Genomic DNA, 21,342 nt, shown 5'->3' on the forward strand with positions numbered 1-21,342 from the left:
CTCTTTCGAAAATGAACCAAAAAATATATCTTTGAAAGAAATAACACCAAGATATTAAGAAAAATATTTAAACTTAAGGAAATAATTACAAAACACAAAGAAAAACTTGGTTAAGTATTCTACAATTATGGAGGATCCATAATGATATTCCAAAGGAAGTTGAACTAAAAGAAAATTATAAGAAGAAAATACAGGTAATCTTCCCTTAATTATATGTTGATCAGTTAAACAATTGGACTGTCACCTGTGCTACCCTGTGAATTCAAAAAGCTGCATAATTGGAGAGGTTAAAAAAACACATATTTCTTATCTTTGAAAAAAAAGAATTCATTTACAGGGAAAACAAAGTTGAAAGCAAGCATTTAGTGATAACACCTCTTGTCTCAGTCCTATAAATTTCTTCCTCCTTTCCTGAGTCCATTTAGACATATAGGGAAAAATATGAATTTTTCCTCCTAGGTTGAGATTTTTGAAAATATAGTCTCAATAAAGCTTCTTTGTCTTGTAAGAACCAGGGGCGTAACCAGACAACAGATTTTGGGTGGGCCTGGGCAAGAAGTGGGTGGGCACCAAGTGTTCTCCCTCCCCCACCACCACGAAAAAATATCTCAGCTGGTGGGAAAAAACTTCTTTCCACCTTGGCCGTCTATAGCAGGCATACACTGAAAACTGAGCATGCGCAGGTGCCAGTATCATAGAGAGTAGCGTTTTCATTACCATCAGGGGGAAGTCTTCAGCTGGCGGAGCTTGGGATCCCCACCAGCTACTGCTAAACATGTGCTATTGATGGGTGGGCCCCGGCCCACCCAGGCCCACCTGTGGCTACGCCACTGGTAAGAACACGAAAGAAACTAAGAGTGAAGCTCTAGTTTTAACTTCCTCCACCGTCTGTTCTATCAATGTACAAACATCCAAACTATCCAGTGAAGTTTCTTGTGAACATTGCTCATCCTGTTTCTCCTGAACTTCCTCTAATTTCAATGTCATTATATAATATAATTTTTGTACTGGTGGAAAAGAATTCTCTGGATATTTAAAGTTCTCCTTTAAAAATTTATGAAACTTGTCTCTAGGTGAAACAAATCTCGAGTATGGAAAATTAAGTATTCATAAGTTTAAATTTCTCATTGAATTCTCCAAATTTTCCACCTGATGATGAAACAAAAGTCTATCTCTTGCAAACTGAGTTTGATTCTCCTGTAATTTAGTCACCTCAGCTTCTAGCTTAGTTTGGTTAATAGTAATAGTTTCAGTAAATTTCTTTGCCTTTCTAATTTGCACAGCGTTATTTAAGGCAACTGAAACAAAGGAAGTACAAATCTTATGCAAGGTTTCAAGGGTAGTCCATATTGATTTCAGCGAAATTTCTTGTGGTCTCACAAATGGCTGAATTACAGAGACACAAAGAGCAATTTCGTCTGTAGTATAAGCTGAAGAACTAACTTCCTCAGTTGCTTCCTCTGACTCCATATCCAAGAAATGCTGGGTCCCCTCCAGAAAGGGCTGTGGGGTTAAACCTACAGCAGCAATCTTCCCCAACGCTTCCGAAGATGCAGTATGCTTCCCCTTCAATTCTTCCATTAAGTGAAGAATCGGTACATTAACTGCGTCCGGTTGCAGGAGTGGAGGGGTTGCTGGCCTCGCCAGGCTAAGCGATGAAACGCTTTCCAATCCGGGACTCTTCCTAGTCTCGGAAGCAGAAACGCCCAATTTCGGGAAAAGAATAGCAAAGGCTGTTATAGAAGTCTGCCGAGTATGAGGAGTTTCTACCTTCGGGAGGGGAAGTCCCTTTAGCTTTCCCTTCCTCTTTGGCATGGTCAATCACAAATAGAAGGTAATGTTCAGGAACTAAGAAAACCACAAAGAGAGCATTCTTAACAGCCAACCTGTATCGCCACCATCTTGGATCCTCCTCTCCTTTTCCCCTTATTTTATCTGACTGTTGCTCTGTTCAGCACCTTAATGAATTATGTCAAAAGGTGAACATAAGAATAGCCATACTGGGTCATACCAATAGCTCATCTAGCCCAGTATCCTGCTTCCAACAGTGGCCAATCCAGGTCACAAGTACCCGGCATAAGTTATCTGTGGTATAGACAATTCTCCAATAAACCAAACACCATGTTTTGGTCACTGCAGGGGTCAATTACATTTAAAATATTGTACCAGATTAACATTCAAATGCCATGGCCAACAATTCTTTTAAACATCAGTCATGGAATTTCACTCTGTTACATATATTTAGCATCACTATGGGGCTTGTGCCAAAAGACATATGAGAAGAGACTTCAAGACCTGAAACATGTCTACCCTAGAGGAAAGAAAGGATAGGAGGATATGATACAGATAATTAAATACTTAAAAAGGTATTAATACGCAAACTAATCTTTTTCATAGATGGGAAAGAGGTGGAACAAGAGGTCATGAGTTGAGGTTGCAGGGTGAGAGGTGCAATGTCAGGAAATACATTTTCACAGAAAGGGTTGTGGAAACTACTACTACCTATCATTTCTGTAGCGTTAGTAGACATTCACAGTGCTGTACACTGAACATGTAAGAGACAGTCCCTGCTCAACAGAGATTACAATCTAATCAAGACAGACAAACAGGACAAATAAGGGATAAGGACAAAGGGTAGCAAGATTCCGGAATCCCAAAGACTACTACTACTACTGTTTCTATATCACTACTAGACGTGCACAGCGCTGTACACTGAACATGTAAGAGACAGTCCATGCTCAACAGAGTTTACAATCTACAAGACAGACAAACAGGACAAATAAGGGGATAAACAAATTACTTAAGGTGGGAATGATAAAACAGACATGGGTACTGAACAAGTGAATAGGAGTTAAAAGCAGCATCAAAAAGATGGGTTTTTAGCCTAAATTTGAAGATGGCCAGAGAGCCTGATGTATCAACTCAGGAAGTCTATTCCAGCCATATGGTGCAGCAAGATAAAAGGAACGGAGTCTGGATTTGGCAGTGGAGGAGAACGGTGCAGATAAGACAGATTTACCCAATGAACAGAGTTCCCGGGGAGGAGTGTAGGGAGAGATAAGAGTGGAGAGGTACTGAGGAGCTGCAGAGTGAATGCACTTGTAAGTCAATAAGAGGAGTTTGAACTATACACGGTAACCACCTCTGTAGCTTGAACAAGTTCAGCGGGGTAAGTCTGTCCCCTTCTAATGGTCTAGGCCCTACCTATAACAGAACCTATTTCCCCCTTACTTACTTTCCTCAAAATAATGTTCTCAATCACTGGAACCACCTTTTGGAATGTGCTCCCACTCGGAGTTCAGAGCTGCCCTCAAAACCCACCTTTTTAGGCAGATTATGGATGTGCTGCCTGACCTCACAGACCCCTCCTTTTTTTTTTTTACCCCTGGCTCTGCGGCAGTGAGTTCCAGATGCAAGACCCACTAGATGTAAGTCTTTCCTTTTTTCCTTACCCCTTTCCCTCCTTTCCTCCCCTCCCTGTCTTTTTCCCTTTCCTTTTCTTACTATAGTTGTCCTGTCAATATTTTGTAGTTCTTTCCTGCAATGACTCTCCTAATGTTGATATTGTAAACCACTGTGATGTTGTAGTTCCCTGGCAGTATATCAAATAAACGCAACCGGAACCTGAGGCACAACCCGATAGCATCCTTCTGGATTCGATGCTTCTGGAAATTACTTTAATGCAGAGTGACTTTTCACCCGGTTTGACAAAGAAACCCAGAATTGCTTGTGGAATACTTGATGAAGCAACCATCTAGCTACTACATTACTGCACTGCTTGTGCCCACTGGACTGGATCAATTAAGGCATCATGTATTTATTACAGGGACATCTAGTTTGGAATGTTCCAGACATTTTGGTGCCTAGGGGTCTTCCTGGATTCCCAGAACTGAAACTTCAGAGACACAGAACATCCAGAACAGCATAAAAGGTCTCTCCAAAGACCATCCAGGGCTGCAGCCGATTTTTTTTCTCCATTCGATCTGAATTACCACCGCTTCACTCTTCTACCAGCCATCTTCTCTGCTGCACTGCGGAGGCCTGTCAGGGACCTTCTGCATCCAGCTATTCATCTGGTGTCTTGCACTGACATCACCTGCTACCCTCAGTTCTATTGCCTGGAGGAACATTCCATCTAGGCAGTTTACAATATCTAAAAATACTTTGTTACATTAGAAAAGAAATGGAACTACAAAAGAGACAGAAGGGACCCAGAGAGATGGGTATGAATAGTAACAAGAATCAGAGGAGATAAGCGAGGAGAGACGACACTATGTAGCCCTATCCAAGCCAGCGGTCAGTGAAGTGGGGGTGGAGCCAAAAGAAATGGCAATTAAATAAGCCTTAAGTTGGGCCTTAAAAGCGGAGAGAGGGGATTCTAATCGCAAACACTGGGTCCCATTACACTACATATTGGTATTATTGCTAGAGGGTAATAATAGCAGGCCTGACTTCAGGGCCTAGTCCAGGGCTTAGAGTGCATTCACTCTCTTTGATAAGAACATTTGTCTTTTACTTTCCTGAGTTGCCTTGCATAAAATTCTTAGTTACTCGCGTTTGTATTTAGTTACTTTATTCGCTTGTAAATAGAGTTTATTTTTAAAATAATTGACCTGTTTCCTTGCTTGTTAGTTGCAGGAGCGATAGATCTCGGATTGAAATTTGTGGGACAGGGTTTTAGAAAATCCTTATAACAGCTACCGTTACACAATTGCCCGTTCCACTCCTACACTGCATGCAGAAAGCACTATACAATAGCTAGGTCCATCTACACACTTCTCTTTTCCAGCTAAAACAGAGCAAGGTCAAACGAGAAAACCAAAGAGTCCAAGGGGTATAGATAATTCGACCTCAATTTATTCATAAAATCAAATCAAATAAAAGACAGTCCAAGCTTCTATAAATCAGTGAAACAGCAGAAGGAATCGGATTCGACACGGTCATGTTTCAGCAAGGATGCCTAAATCAAGAGTCAAACATTCCAATATCTGTAATGAGTGTATCATCACAGTTATGTTCATGAACGCCAAAGAGAAAATAAGCACCATCTTCTCAGAAAAACATCCGACAATTTTTTTTATTTGTTACATTTGTATCCCACCTATTTGCAGGCTCAATGTGGCTTACATAGTACAGCATAGCTTCAGAACAGAGCAGTCTGTCAAGCTGAGAGTAAGAAAAACTCTGATCATCTATCCCCCATTCTTTGTAAACTACAGTTGCTACCAGTGGAGCAGAGGCCTATATTTAAGTACTAGTGTTCCCATATATCGGCCTCTACCACTCCATGTACTTGCCAGATTTTCCTTCTCGTAACATGTCGAATGGAGTATAGAGGTTTTCACAGCAGTCACTGCTGGCTGTCCCTGTTTTTTTTGGGTGGGGGGGAGGAACAGTTGAAAAGGACATGAAATGGTGCAATTTCCTGCTTTGCCACAAAGCGATGGAATAGCCTCCCGTTTTGGAGCTTTGCTTGGAGAATAACCTGCTCAGCTTGCATAAGAAGGTGAAGGAACAGCTAAGCTTTTGAGGATTAATGGAACCAAAGAGGATCCGAGGTGGAGATACCTAGCTGCAAGCACTGTAGGATGATTATGTGTCCGGGAACTGGCATGGGGATGGATTTTGTCTGGATGACAGTATCAGAACTGCTATACTGTAAACCAGGGTATAGAGATGGGACATGCGAGTTGAGTGACATCTTCATGATCATAACTCACTTTGGGGATCCTTGGGGACATTAAGCAGATGGTCACATGTCAGTAAATAGAGAACCTCTGAACTTATCTCAAGCTTTCATTCCCATTCTGGCTCCGTTGCCTCCACTGGGAGACTCTTACATGCATTCATCAGCCATCCTGTGAAGGTTTCAGCTGAGACTGGAGAAAATGTTGATGATTAAATAAATTCAAGATTACTCCACCGATGATGGCCTTTATGGGAGGTGGCAAGAAGGAAGCCACTGCTGAAGACAAGCCATGAGATGTGATGTATACTGTAGCATTTATTAAGAAAAAGGGAAACTACTATGGGACACTGTATGCACATAGAATAATGCCTCACTTTGAACTTGCTCAAATTAAACATCATCTGCCATTTAGACGCCTCTTGTAATTTTTCACAATCCTCTTGCGATTTAACAGCTTTGAGTAACTTTGTGTTGTCAGCAAATGTAATTACCTACTACTACTACTATTTAGCATTTCTATAGCGCTACAAGGCGTACGCAGCGCTGCACAAACATAGAAGAAAGACAGTCCCTGCTCAAAGAGCTTACAATCTAATAGACAAAAAATAAAGTAAGCAAATCAATTAATGTGAACGGGAAGGAAAAGAGGAGGGTAGGTGGAGGCGAGTGGTTACGAGTCAAAAGCAATGTTAAAGAGGTGGGCTTTCAGTCTAGATTTAAAGGTGGCCAAGGATGGGGCAAGACGTAGGGGCTCAGGAAGTTTATTCCAGGCGTAGGGTGCAGCGAGACAGAAGGCGCAAAGTCTGGAGTTGGCAGTAGTGGAGAAGGGAACAGATAAGAAGGATTTATCCATGGAGCGGAGTGTACGGGAAGGGGTGTAGGGAAGGACGAGTGTGGAGAGATACTGGGGAGCAGCAGAGTGAGTACATTTATAGGTTAGTAGAAGAAGTTTGAACAGGATACGAAAACGGATAGGGAGCCAGTGAAGGGTCTTGAGGAGAGGGGTAGTATGAGTAAAGCGACCCTGGCGGAAGATGAGACGGGCAGCAGAGTTTTGAACCGACTGGAGAGGGGAGAGGTGACTAAGTGGGAGGCCAGCAAGAAGCAGATTACAGTAGTCTAAACGAGAGGTGACAAAGGTGTGGATGAGGGTTTTGGTAGAGTGCTCAGAAAGAAAGGGGCGGATTTTACAGATGTTGTAAAGAAAGAAACGACAGGTCTTGGCAATCTGCTGGATATGAGCAGAGAAGGAGAGAGAAGAGTCAAAGATGACCCCAAGGTTTCGAGCTGAGGAGACAGGGAGAATGAGAGAGCCATCAACAGAAACAGAAAACGGGGGGAGCGGGGAGGTGGGTTTGGGGGGGGAAATGAGAAGCTCGGTTTTGGTCATATTTAATTTCAGGTGGCGTTGAGACATCCAGACAGCAATGTCAGACAAGCACGCTGAAACTTTGGTTTGGATGCAAGGTGAGATATCAGGGGTAGAAAGATAGATTTGGGAGTCATCAGCATAGAGATGGTAGGAAAAGCCATGGGATGAGATTAATGAACCAAGGGAAGAAGTGTAGATAGTTACTCCCATCTCTAGATTATTTATAAATGTTAAAAAGCAGCGGTCCCAGCACAGACCCCTGGGGAACCCCACTATCTACCCTTCTCCATTGAGAATACTGACCATTTAACCCTACTCTCTGTTTTCTATCGTTTAACCAGTTTTTAATCCACAATAGGACACTACCTCCTATCCCATGACTCTCCAATTTCCTCTGGAGTCTTTCATGAGGTACTTTGTTAAATATCTTTATCCACGTTTGTTCACCCCTTCAAAGCCCTGAGTCTAGTGATAACAAGCTCTGTGGTACTGAATGCAGATTTTATTTTTCCTATAGAAGCCCATTTTTAGTGGCTGCCCAAATTCTCCATCGAGGCTCCTTGACATAATGACCCAGTCAACAAGCTGCAGCTTAACAAGAAAGAATAATCTGCATGTATTAAATTGCTTGACATTTTTTCCCTTTCTGCAACAGGCTCACAGCTCCAGGGGTTAGTGCTGTTGCTCACTAATTAGTCTGATTTGTAGAGCATTTAACAAACATTTATTGGACTCTAACCTACAGATTTTTTGCTGTTCATCTGCTTCTAGGATTTTTTTTTTTCTTTTATGTGCTACATTCCAGCCCTGTGAACTCGGGGAGAAATCTTACATTTTTGCTGAAGACTTGGGGGGGGGGGGGGGGGGTTCTGATTTTTGCCTTCCTATAATTAGAGCTCTGTGTTCTTCCAGAGATACTGTGGGACTCAGGGTGAACTAAGGACATTCATCAGCCATTCCGCAAACAGAGCAGTACATTCTGATACTTTCATGGTGGGATTCACGTACTGCCTGCTTGAAGATGTTACACTGGAAAGAGTCACCATTCCCTGAAGACAGATGTCCCTCAAGCCAACCTCTTCAAGGACTTTCTGGCTATTCTACTTCCTGTGTTTGGAAACCAGACCAAGAGAGAGAAGTAGGTAATTGCATGTGCCTCTTCCAGACAGCAGTTCTTGCTCCTAAACCCACTGTATCCAGTCCATGCTCCAGAGACTCCAGCCCAGCTTTGATACCAGTCCATACTCTGAGGCTCTTGCTCATGCCGCAACCTAGACTGTAGTCTGCACTCCAGAAACTTCACAGAGTCCACTTCCAGCTCTTGCAATGTTTCCAGCCTGCACTCTAGAGTCTAGTTCCAGCTGCAGCCATGTTTCCAGTCTCTGTTCCACATACTCCAGCTCCAGCGCTCCTGCTCAGGAAAAGTGCAGCTATTCATCTTTCTGAAACCCTTGCTTCTATTTTGGCTCTAATCATTCTTGCTCCTATCAAGACTCCAGTTCATGCTTCAAAAACTCCAATCCTAGCTCTGCTTCTGGCTCCAGTCTCCATGCCAGAGAGTCTGACCCTGAGTTACCAAGACTTGTTTCCAAGTCTAGACCCCACAGCTGAGACTCCCATACCTGTTCCGGAGACATCCGATCCTGTCTTGACTCTTGATCCTGCAGAGATTTCAGGCACTGTTCCAGAGATTACAGCCCCATATTCTGCTGAATTTCCAGTCTGCACTTTGAAGACTCCAGCTCCTGTTATGGTTCCGGTTTCTCCTGATTTTTCTTAAGACTTTTGTTCCAGTTTGGTCACTTGAGACTCTGCCTCATAGTCCTGTTTTGGAGTGGGCTTTGTGCCCTTCTGTTTCCCTTTGAGGGTTTAGGCTGCCAGGGGATCTTGTGGACATCCAAATGCCAGCCTTAAAAAGGGGATAATGTAAGGCATAGCATAGATAGGAGGATCTGTTCCCCTTCCCCAGTCATTATTCTACGTATTCCTTCATCTTGTTTATAAGAACATAATAGCCATACTGGGTCAGACCAATGGTCCATCCATCTCAGTATCCCGCTTCCAGCGGAGGCCAATTCAGGTCACAACTACTTGGCAGAAACCCAATTAATAGCACCATTCCATCCTACCAATCCCAGGAAAAGTAGTGGCTTTCCCCATGTCCATCCTCTAGGAACTTGTCCAAACCTTTTTTAAACCCAAATACGCTAACAGCCATTACCACATCCTCTAGCAACAAGTTCCAGAGCTTAACTATTTGAGTGAAAAAAATATTTCCTCCTATTTGTTTTAAAAGTATTTCCATGCAATTTCATTTGAGTGTCCCCTGGTATTTGTACTTTTCAATAAGTGAAAAATTGATTTACCTCCACCCACTCCACACCACTCAGGATTTTGTAGACCTCAATCATATCCCTCATATCCCTCAGCTGTCTCTTTTCCAAGCCAAAGAGCTCCAACTTCTTTAGCTTTTCCTTCCTTGAAATTCGTTCCATCCTCTTTCATCATTTTGGTTCACACACCCTGCGCCTTTTCTAATTCCAATATATCTTTTTTGAGATGTAGCAACCAGAATTGCACACAATACTCAAGGAGTGGTCTAATCATGGAGCAATACAGTGGTATTACAATATTCTTTGTTTTATTTTCTATTCCTTTCCTAATAATTCATGAGATTCATTTCATTTATTATCATTTATAAACCACTCTTATCCACATACAGAATAAGAAAACAAATCACAATAATAATAACATATCCAAACAAATCATACAAACAAACCCATCACTGCGCTCTGTCCTCGCTATATTGAAGTCATATTACAGCTTACATCAAAAAATGCTGCTTTGACAGTTTCTTTTAAAGAGTCCAATGTTCTTCTGGCTCCTGAGGGTACCAGAGAGTTTGTCCCATTCTGTAGGGTCTGCTACAGAAAACAATCCTCTTCTTCATGCATTCCAGACGAAAAAGCCAAAATTAGGCACCTCTAAAGAATGGTCAGAATTAAGTGCCCACATCGGACGATACCAACAAAGACAGTCCAACAGATACTGAGATGATTCATGATATACACACTGATGGACCATCATCATAAGCTTAAACTTAATCCCGTCCTGCACAGATAGCCACCAAAGCAACCGCTGAAGAAAGGGGATAATATGGTCATGTTTCGATAAACCATATAACAGAAGAATTCATCACAACTTGCAAAGCTTGAACATATACAGCAGGTAAAACAACATAACAGATACTACAGTAGTCTAACCCTGACAAAATTAGAGTCTTCAAAGCCTGAAGAGTCACTCTGAGGAATGAGTGGATGCAGATTACTAAGCAAACGCAACTGACGTCTTTACCACAGATCAAATCTGAGCTAAAAACGAAAGTCAGTACCCTAGATACCTGTCACAGATGAAATCTTAATTGTGGTAACAGATATTACCACTTCAGAAGGAAATGGATAGGAGAATCATTAGTTAGAAGGAATGGTTCTGCAGAATCTTAGCGGAGATTGGGTGGTGACGCCGTAAATAGGGAAACAAAACAGAAGCTGGCCAGACTTCTAGGTCTATGCCCTGATCGTGACTGAATAGATAGAGATAGGCTGGAGTAAATTTTAAGGGGCTTCAACGTTAGCTTCAGAACTTAGTACAAGAACAGTATCTACAGTCTGTGCCCTGAGAACGGCAAGGACAAATCAAACTCGGGTATAAAGTACCACATCCCATGTAAAATGAGTTTATCTTGTTGGGCAGACTGGATGGACTGTTCAGGTCTTTATCTGCCATCATTTACTATGTTACTCTTTGGGGTTCTACAAGGAATTTTGCTACTAACTGGGATTCCGGAATCTTGTAACTCTTTAGGATTCCAGAATCTTCAGAACTTTTAGTACAAGAACAGTGCTGGGCAGACTTCTACGGTCTACGCCCTGATCATGACTGAATAGATAGGGATGGGCTGGAGTGTAAATTTTAAGGGGCTTCGACGTTAGCTTCAGAACTTTTAGTACAAGAACAGTGCTGGACAGACTTCTACGGTCTGCACCGTGAGAATGGCAAGGACAAATGAAACTCAGGTCTACATATAAAGTATCACATACCATGTAAAATGAGTTTATCTTGTTGGGCTGACTGGATGGACCGTTCAGGTCTTTATCTGCCGTCATTTACTATGTAGTTACCAACAAAATCTCAGTTTTTGACATATTGACATATTGAGTTAAATAAGAGACAGTCCCTGCTGTACTATTACTACTACTTATTTCTATAGCGCTACTAGACGTACACAACGCTGTACACAAAACACGTACAACACCGTCGCTGCTCAATAGAACTTACAATTCATTTGAGACAAACAGGACAAATAAGGGATTAGGGATTTATTTATTGTGGGAATAATTAAAACAGAGATGGGGTACTGAACAGCTGACTAGGAGTTAGAATGGTGCATGATGAAGAAAAGAATGTCTGGTGATGTAATGAAGTGTAATTTTGCCCTTTGTGTTTCGAAAAAAAAGTATTATCTTAGCAAAATGACTTGGAAGCATTTGTAGATATCTTCCATGTTTCCAGTACTTGTACAGGTGCTTTTCCACAGAGTTTTTGTAACTGTTTTAAGTTTACTGTGAATGTTTACTATACCTCACCCTGAACCGTAGTGATAAGACAAGTCATAAATATATAAGTAAATGAATACGAAAGCTAAAGAGTCCCAAGGTGCGAGGGAGGGTTTAATTGGGTGGAGTCTGGATTAAGCCAGCTGGGAGGAGGGTGGCAGGAACTGGCTGGCTAGTGAGGAGACCTGGAGAGGGGAGATATGAACAAAGATGTAGATTTGTGAAGAGAGGGTAGGAATTTAGACTCAGATCGGACAATATCCAGGGTGGGGGAGGCACGCCAGCATCAGTGCTGAGCTCAGATATCCAATGCCAGAGCTTTTACAGTGACCGCATTCAATATCCAGGGTTTTGGAGCTTTTTGGCTGGCTTAAACTTAATCGGCCAAGTTAATAATCAGCACTGGTCAGTTAAGTTTCTAGCGACCAAAGATAGGACAGCTATTTAGCCAGGCCCATTTGGCTGCTAAACTTAGCCAGCAAAGTGCTGAATATTGACTGGAGAGAGATTAGAAAGGACTCAGGGTATGGTGATAGGAGAAGGAAAGAGGCAATCGACTGAGATACAGCTATCGGGAAGGCACCAGCAATTCACTGACAGAAACCATGAAAATTTGGGGGGGGGGGGGGGGGGGGAAGAAAGTGGGTATGACAGCCTGATTTATCAAACTTTCTTCTCAAGAGACAAAGAATGGGAAAACAACCTTAGTAAATCAGACAGCAAAGGATCTGCAGCAGACCTTAGAGCTGGAACCAGTGTGATTTTCTTACTGCTCTTATTCAAGCTTGTTGGGGATGGTCCGGAGGGTGAATCAGTTTTCTCCAACTGGTGTCAGGGTTTCTCAGTTGCCTAAAGCAGTCTGCAGTAGTTCAGTGGTTAGAGAAGCAGGTTGCCATTTAGGGAAGACAAGGTTCATACCCTACTTCTCACACCGATACTCTTTGTGACGTCTCCATCATGTCAGGAATAAACTTAGATTCTAACCTTACTGAGCAAGGAATTAACTCGTGAACCCGAATGTTACTGGCCTTCAGCGCAGATTTTAAAAAAGGCAAGTAATAAATCTAGATCCAAGGAAAATGTGTCCAAACCTGGCTTGGTCGCTCAGTACCGATACCATTTTCACCTCACCCTCAAGCCCAAATACATATCACCTTTTCTATCTTTACATCACTCAAGCCTCAAGGCAGATTACAATTACACAATATCAAAATTCTTTGCATTTAAAACACAATTTCTGCATTTCAGTGTTCTTTTCTTCTAATTAGTACAATCAAAAACTACGTCTAAATCATCAAAATAATTCTAAGGCCAAAAATATTTTAAATATTTTAAAATTAAAACAGTGAAAGGTCAAACCTCTTCCAGAATCTTAGCTAATTTTACTGAAGGTGTAATTCAATGGTAACAAATCCCACACCGCAGGGGTCATGAGGTCGCTTTCCCGAATTATGGCCACATGAGACAGTATGTCTAAGAGGGACTGCTGTGAACCAAATAGCAGCAAAATGTATCCAGTAAATATTTTGGAGCAGGTGAATGAAGGCATCTAAAGGGTCATTTTATAACAGGGCATCTAGATGGGAAATGCAGAAAAGCACTTACAGAGAGACAGAAAATAACAGCAGATCAGTACAGGAACAGCCGTGTTCCAGTCCCACAGCTGCTCCCTCTGATCTTGGCCAATTTACTTAGGGTCCCTTTTACTAAACTGTGGTAAAAGCAGCCCTTCGCTAGCGGCAGCGTGAGTGTTTGCCGCACGTACAGTCCACTTTTACTGCAGCAGGTAAAAAGGTGGAAAAAATAAATGGTCGTGCGATAAGTTTGCATTTGCCGTGTGGTCATTTGGGGGGGTGGGGAGTACTTACCACCACCTCAAGGTCTCCCGCACTAACCCAGCTGCACCGACAATTTTAGAAAAATTCTGGCAGCGCCAGAAATGCCACGCACTGGAGGTGGAACTACTGCCAGCACCCATGTTGGGCCGGCGGTAATTCCGGGTTGCAGCAAGGAAAACCTTTAGTACAAGGGTCCCTTAACCTTCCCTTGTCTCAGGCACAAACTTAATGGTAAACTCTGTAGGGGCAGGGAAATAGCCAGCGTACCTGAATGTGACCTAAATCCAAAACAGAAACGAGAAAGACCCTACAGTCTACCTATGCCGCCCATCCGTTTCAACTACTCAAAACTGCATGGTTTGGAACAAGGTATCTTTCAAAGATATCACCAACACAGGGAAGATAGGGCATCCCGATAGTGAGGTTGCAATTGAAATAAAGAGCAGACAGATTTTCAAGATTGCAAATTAACACTGACAACAGGAACAAACAACATTGTCTGAAATGTTTATATGCAAATATGAGAAGCCTAAGAACTAAGATGGGAGAATATATTGTACTAAATGAAAAGATAGATATAATAAGCATCTCTGAGACCTGCTGGAAGGAAGATAATCAGTAGAACACTGTCATACTAGGATACAAATTATATCACAGTGATAGGGTGGATCAAATTGATGGAGGGTAAGCATTGTATTGAATCAAATAGACTAAACATTCTGCAGGACACGACACACATCTTAGAATCCCTATGGATGGAAATTCCATGTGTACAGGGGAAAAGGATCGTGATGGGAGTGTCCTACTGTCCACCTGCACAGGCTGAACAGACGGATGTAGAAATGTTATCAGAAATTAGGGAGGCTAACAAACTGGGCAACACAATAACAATGGGTGATTCCAATTATCCCGATATTGACTGGGTAAATGTAACATCAGGGCATGCTAGGGAGGTAAAATTCTTTGACGAAATCAAGGACTGCTTTATGGAGCAGCTGGATCAGGCAGGGCCGGTGCTGGGGTTTCTGGCACCCTCCTGCAGCCTATTAGTCAGCTTCACCCTACCCATGCAGGGGCGGGATCACAATGGCTCTGCCCCTACATTAGCCACACCCCTTTTACCAGCCATGGCACATGTAAACAGTCATCTCTGAAAATACTACACCAGTATAGGTATAAATAATTTCTGTCAGCTGTTACAGCTCCAGTATACCCAAAATGACACAAACCAATTTAGCATACAGACTCTGCATGCAGTACAATACCAGAAAAACAGAAAGAAACACATTGCTATAAATTGCAAACTAAGAGGCATATTTTCAAAGCACTTAGCCTTCCATAGAAACCTATGGAACTTTGGAAGGCTAAGTGCTTTGAAAATGAGCCCCTAAGACAGCAGATGTAAATTCTCAAACTGGACATAATCCAAACACTAAAATGAAAATAAAATTATTTTTTCTACTTTTGTTGGCTGTGACTTTTTCTGATCATGATGGTCCCATTCTGTGATTCTACTGCTCTCTATCTGTTCTCTTAACTCCATTTCCAGGTCTTCCTTTCAATTTATTTCTTTACTTTCCTCCTTTCTTCTTCATTTCTTGCCCTACATCCATAGGTAAAAGCTGGATCCGCCGCGGACTTGACTGGAGGAGGTAAAGAGTGGATCCAGCTTTTGCCTATTTTCTTCATCCATGTGCAGGTTTTTTCCTCTTTTTCCTTTCCCTCATCTGTCAGTATGCATCTCCTTCCTCTTCCTTCTCTCCCCTCCATGTCCAGCATTTCTCATCTCTCCTCCTTGCCATCCATGTTCAACTCACTTCCTTTCTTTTCCCTCTCCTCCATCCATGTCCAGAATTTCAACTCTCTCCCCTCTCCTCCATCCACGTGCATTTTCGTCCTGTCTTCCCTCCCCTCCATCCATGTCCAGAATTTCTTCTCTCCCCTAAATCCATGTGCATCTCCTCCTCTGTCTTCCCTCCCCTCCATCCATGTCCAGCATTTCTCCTCTATCCCCGCCCCTCCATCCATGTGCATCTCCTTCGTCTTCCCTCCCCTCCATCCATGTCCAGAATTTCTCCTTTCTCTCCTCCATCCATGTGCATCTACTTCCTCTGTCTTCTCTTCTCTCCTCTCCATCCATGTCCAGAATTTCTCCTCTCTCCCTTCCCCTCCATCCATGTGCATCTCCTTTCTCTGTCTTTCCTTCCCTCCATCCCTGTCCAACATTTTTCCTATCTTCCTTGCCCTCCACTCCATGTCCAGCAACTCTCCTCTCTCCCCTCCCCTGTCCTCCACTCCCATCCATGTCCAGCGATTCTCCTCTCCCCCCTGCCCTCTCCTCCCATCCATGTCCAGCAATTTGTCCTCTCTCCCCTGCCCTCTCGTCACATCCATGTCCAGTGATTCTCCTCTGCCCTCCCCTACCATCAATGTCCAGTGAATTGCCCCAGCCCCCACTTTCCCCCCTTTTCATCCGCCAAGTTCCAGTTCCAACCCCAGCCCCACCTGCCCACCCTTTTCTCCCACAACACCTCACTTTTTGTTCCTGCCACCCTGTGTTTAAATCTTTTATTTTACCTCAAGTCATAGCAGCGGCGGCAGTGAAAGCAGCAGGCTCGCCTCCAGCCTTCCCTTCCCTCGCAGAAACAGGAAATTACATCAGAGGAAGGCGGGACACCGCTGCTGCAACGTGAGGTAAAATAAAAAATTTGAGAGTTGTGATGGTTTGTTGTTAATAATAGTTATATCTGACAGGCTATGAGTTCTGTAACTGACTAGCAGTCCTTGCAGAAGTAAAAGTGCTCCTTCAGGAAAGTCTGTCTGTTAGGCTAAACAGTGAAACATTTTGCATCTGCAGCTGAAAAGATTTGAGAAAGAATGGAATTAGCAGGGCTGGTTTACAAGACTCCTGAGAGCTGCTAGCTCGCTAGAAGCTCTGTTCCAAGGGTCCTATTAAATGAAATAGTCCACCTCACTGCAATACCACCTAGTCTTCCCACCATCTGGGTGATTTGAGCTCACACTCCTCTGTTCAGTTCTCACATTCTCTTCTTTTTTTACCTCCTGTTTATGCCCAGTGCTATCTATGAAATACTCCTTTCTTCTACTGGCTGATCAAAAGGATTAAACAAAAATGAAAAACCACAATTTTTATACTTTTCACTAGGCGAAGCCAATATCAACATTCCGGGAATTTTTTCTGAAAGCAGTTGCTGTTATCACATCAGCCAATCTCATGAAACAACATGTTTATAAAGTGCTGCTTTTTATTTTAACCCTCTGCTGGTTAGAATGCTAAAAAGCCCGGAGAAATAGCTTAACTGCCAGCAGGGACACCCTCCAAGACCCCTGCCCAAAGACAGCTCATATCACCAATAAAATGGCTTTGCTTCCTTCATGTCAAAGACCATTCTCAGACACAGGTCCACTTTCATGGAAAGTTCTTCCATTTGGAAAAAGAGGACTTGAAGTTAGGTAGCTTGTGAAGGTCTACTACTACTACAAATGAAAAATAGTCTTGGAGAACAAAGGTGTGGAGATCAGCTTCGATATAGATAACAACAGCAGCAACATAACTTATTCTATTTCTATTTGAGTGGAGGAGTGGCCTAGTGGTTAGGGTGGTGGACTTTGGTCCTGGGGAACTGAGGAACTGAGTTCAATTCCCACTTCAGGCACAGGCAGCTCCTTGTGACTGTGGGCAAGTCACATAACCCTCCATTGCCCCATGTAAGCCGCATTGAGCCTGCCATGAGTGGGAAAGCGCAGGGTACAAATGTAACAAAAATAAAATAGATACTATTGGAGATTCCACATGGAATGTTGCTACTATTGGAGATTCTACATGGAATGTTGCTGCTATTGGAGATTCTACATGGAATGTTGCTACTATTGGAGATTCTACATGGAATGTTGCTATTCCACTAGCAACATTCCATGTAGAAGGCTGCGCAGGCTTCTGTTTCTGTGAGTCTGACGTCCTGCACGTACGTGCAGGACGTCAGACTCACAGAAGCAGAAGCCTGCGCGGCCACATTGGTGATCTGCAAGGGCCGACTTCTATATGGAATGTTGCTAGTGGAATAGCAACATTCCATGTAGAATCTCCAATAGTAGCAACAGTGGAGGAGTGGCCTAGTGGTTAGGGTGGTGGACTTTGGTCCTGAGTTCGATTCCCACTTCAGGCACAGGCAGCTCCTTGTGACTCTGGGGGCAAGTCACATAACCCTCTGTTGCCCCAGGTACAAATAAGTACCTGTATACAATATGTAAGCCGCATTGAGCCTGCCATGAGTGGGAAAGCACGGGGTACAAATGTAACAAAAAGAAATGCTCCTTTCAACTGGAGGCATGACATAATTCACAAGAATAAGCAACAGAAAACAAAGATAAAACAAAAAGAACAATTCAATATAACAAGAATATTGTGGATCTATTACACAAATAATAAAATATTAAACAAATTATTACAAATACAGAAAAAATAATTCATTTTTCTGAATACAAACCTTATAGTTTAGTTTTTTCTGTAATTCAGTACATGGAAGATCTATATGGGGTTTGAATGGTGCATCCGATTACTATGGCCCAAGTCAGATGCAATATTGTGTCCTTTTCACACCACTCTCCCCATACGAGTACTTCTCGTGCATCAATATGCATGGTGAACATAACAGCAGCCATACTGGGTGAGACCAGTGGTCCATCTAGCCCAGTATCCTGTTTTCCAAACAGTGGCCAAGCCAGGTCACAAGTACCTGGTAGAAACCCAAATCATGGCAACACTCCATGCTACCAATCCCAGGACAACCAGTTGCTTCCCCATGTCTACCTCAATAGCAGACTATGGACTTTTCCTCCAGGAATTTGTCTAAACCTTTTCTAAACCCAGATACGCTAACCACTGTTACCACCTCCTCCGGCAAAGAGTTTCAGAACTATTCATTGAGTGAAAAAATATTCCATATAATTTCCTCAAGTGTCCCCTAGTCTTTGTACTTTTGGAACCAGTAAAATCTTGATTTACTTCTACTCATTCTACACCACTCAGGATTATGCAGACCTCAATCGTATCTCCCCTCATACATCTCTTTTCCAAGCTGAAAAGCCCTAACCTCTTTAGCCTTTCCTCATACGAGAGGACTTCCATCCCCTTTATCATCTCGGTCGCTCTTTTTTAAATCTTTTCTAATTCCAATATATCTTTTTTGAGAGCGACCAGAACTAAACACAATACTCAAGGTGCGGACGCACCATGGAGTGATACAAAGGCATTATAGTATTTTCAGTCTTATTCACCATCCCTTTCCTAATAATTTCTAGCATCCTGTTTGCTTTTTTGGCCGCCGACACACACTAAGCAGAACATTATCTACGACGACACCTAGATCTTTTTCTTAAGCGCTGACCCCCAAGGTAGATACTACCATCAGGTAACTGTGATTCGGATTATTCTTTCCAATGTGCATCACCTTGCATAATTTCATGTGCCATTTGGACGGCCAGTCTTCCAATTTCCTAAAGTCTTCCTGCAATATTTCACAGTCCACTCGTGTTTTAACAACCTTAAATAGTTTTGTATCATTAGCAAATTTAATCATCTCACTCGTAGTTCTGATTTATAAATATATTAAATAGCACCAGTCCCAGTACAAATCCCTGTGACACTCCACCCTCCTCCATTGAGAGAAATGACCATTTAACCCTACCCTCTGTTTTATGTCCAATAAACAATTCTAATCCACATCAGAACCTTACCTCCTATCTCACAACTCTTTAATTTTCTCAGGAGTCTCTCATGAGGAACTTTATCAAACGCTTTCTGAAAATCTAGATACACTACATTAACCGGCTCATCTTTATCCAAGTTTATTCACACCTTCAAAGAAATGAAGCAAGTTGGTGTTATAATGCCTTTGTATCAGTCCATGGTGCAACAGCACCTCGAATACTGCATTCAATTCTGGTCACCGCATCTCAAAAAAGATAGAGTGGAATTAGAAAAGATACAGAGAAGGAAATGATAAAGGCGATGGGACGACTTCCCTATGAGGAAAGGCTAAAGCAGCTAGGGCTCTTCAGCTTGGAGAGATGATGGCCGAGGGGAGATATGATAGAGGTCTATAAAATAATGAGAGGAGTGAAACGGGTAGACATGAATTGCTTGTTTACTCTTTCCAAAAATACTAGGACTAGGGGGCTAGCAATGAAGCTACAAAGTAGTACACTTAAAACAAATCAGAGAAATCTTTTCCTCACTCGATGTGTAATTAAACTCTGGAATTTGTTGCCAGAGAATGTAGCAAAAGCAGTTAGCTTAGCAGGGTTTTAAAATGGTTTAGATAGCTTCTTAAAGGAAATGTCCATAGACCATTATTAAAATGGACATGGGGAAAATCTACTACTTATTTCCAGGATAAGCAGAATAAATGTATTGTACTTTTTGGGGGATCTTGACAGGTACTTGTGACCTGGATTGGCCACTGTTGGAAACAGGATACTGGGATGATGGACCTTCATTCTGTCCCAGTATGTAAATAAAATCTAAAATCTAAACATCAAGCTCAAGTCTTTGGCATCATGGAGTTTGGTGGTGTTTAGTGAATGAAGTATTTTTGGCTGCAATTATAGCTCCTAAAGAAGTGATATGAAACGGGGCATCTCGTAGAGCTGCAGTCAACTTTATATGTCACAGTTAAGTGATTCATTTCATTGAGTTTCATAAGATAGCCTGAGAATTCTCTGAGTTACAATTGATCGAAATCTCACACCAGAAAGCCATGCAAAAAATACAACAAAGAAAATGTTCCATTCAATGTGGAAACTCAATAGAGTAAAACCTTTCTTCCTAATGGAAATATTCCGCAGCCTGGTACAATCAATGGTGCTAAGCCACCTAGATTACTGCAATGCAATGTATGCCGGATGTAAAGAACAAATCATTAAGAAACTCCAAACTGTCCAAAACACAGCAGCCAGACTCATATTTGGAAAAACGAAATACAAAAGCGCCAAACCCCTAAGAGAAAAACTACACTGGCTCCCACTCAAAGAACGTATTGCATTCAAAATTTGCACCCTGGTTCATAAAATCATTCACAGCGAGGCCCTGGTCTACATGTTAGACAACACAGACCTACCAACCAGGAACACAAAAAGGTTCAGCACGCTCATTCCTGAATCTCCACTACCCCAGCTGCAAAGGACTAAAATATAAATCAACATATGCATCCAGCTTCTCCTACAAAAGCACGCAACTATGGAATGCACTACCAAAAGCCATAAAAACAATGCACGACCTAAGTAACTTCCGAAAATCACTAAAAACCAACCTGTTCAAAAAGGCTTACCACAATGATCTATCCTAAATACCAGACAACGAAACCTATGCCAGAACTGGACAAAACCGAACTCTTTATACTCGACTGACAGATTGAGTGATCCTGCATAAAAAATTTACTTTGCTGACATACTGAAAAAAAGTTGTTTTGTTAGCACATTATATTATTCTGTTGCAGTGGTTGCCCATTTATGTCCATCAAAGCATTATAAAGTATTATTACAGAGTATTTTCTGTGAGGCATGGTAAATATCGGCAGAGAAAGGTCTATACAGTCTATCGAAGGTGGCCAGAGTTGCATCTGGCAATCTGCACAGGTTCCATTTCTTTGTGATTAAACACTGGCATAATGAACAGGGCAATCGGCAACTTGCCACCTTGCCAACCTCATACTGGACAGTTCTTTGATGCAATCTTGAAACATAAAGCCACAAAACCATTGCTTTCAACTCTAAGGATGTCTCTTGCTTCCCCTACCACTAAATAAC

The 21,342-nt window shown here is 42.3% G+C and overlaps 1 protein-coding gene across 9 annotated transcripts in view; it reads right to left on the reverse strand.

Moving 5' to 3' along the window:
- Positions 1 to 21,342, reverse strand: part of ARHGEF10L (Rho guanine nucleotide exchange factor 10 like) — a 180,010-nt gene that overhangs the window by 149,446 nt on the left and 9,222 nt on the right. For 7 of the 9 annotated variants that reach the window (XM_030222307.1, XM_030222306.1, XM_030222309.1 and 4 more), the window contains exon 1: positions 16,486 to 16,550. The exons of the other annotated variants lie outside the window; for them this stretch is intronic. In XM_030222307.1, the coding sequence (XP_030078167.1) occupies positions 16,486 to 16,517 (32 nt within the window). In that variant the 5' untranslated portion in view covers positions 16,518 to 16,550. Of the gene's footprint in view, positions 1 to 16,485; positions 16,551 to 21,342 lie in introns of those variants that run through there. 9 annotated transcript variants of the gene reach the window in all.

This window comes from Microcaecilia unicolor, chromosome 13 (genome assembly GCF_901765095.1).
Source record: "Microcaecilia unicolor chromosome 13, aMicUni1.1, whole genome shotgun sequence".
Classification (NCBI taxonomy): domain Eukaryota; kingdom Metazoa; phylum Chordata; class Amphibia; order Gymnophiona; family Siphonopidae; genus Microcaecilia; species Microcaecilia unicolor.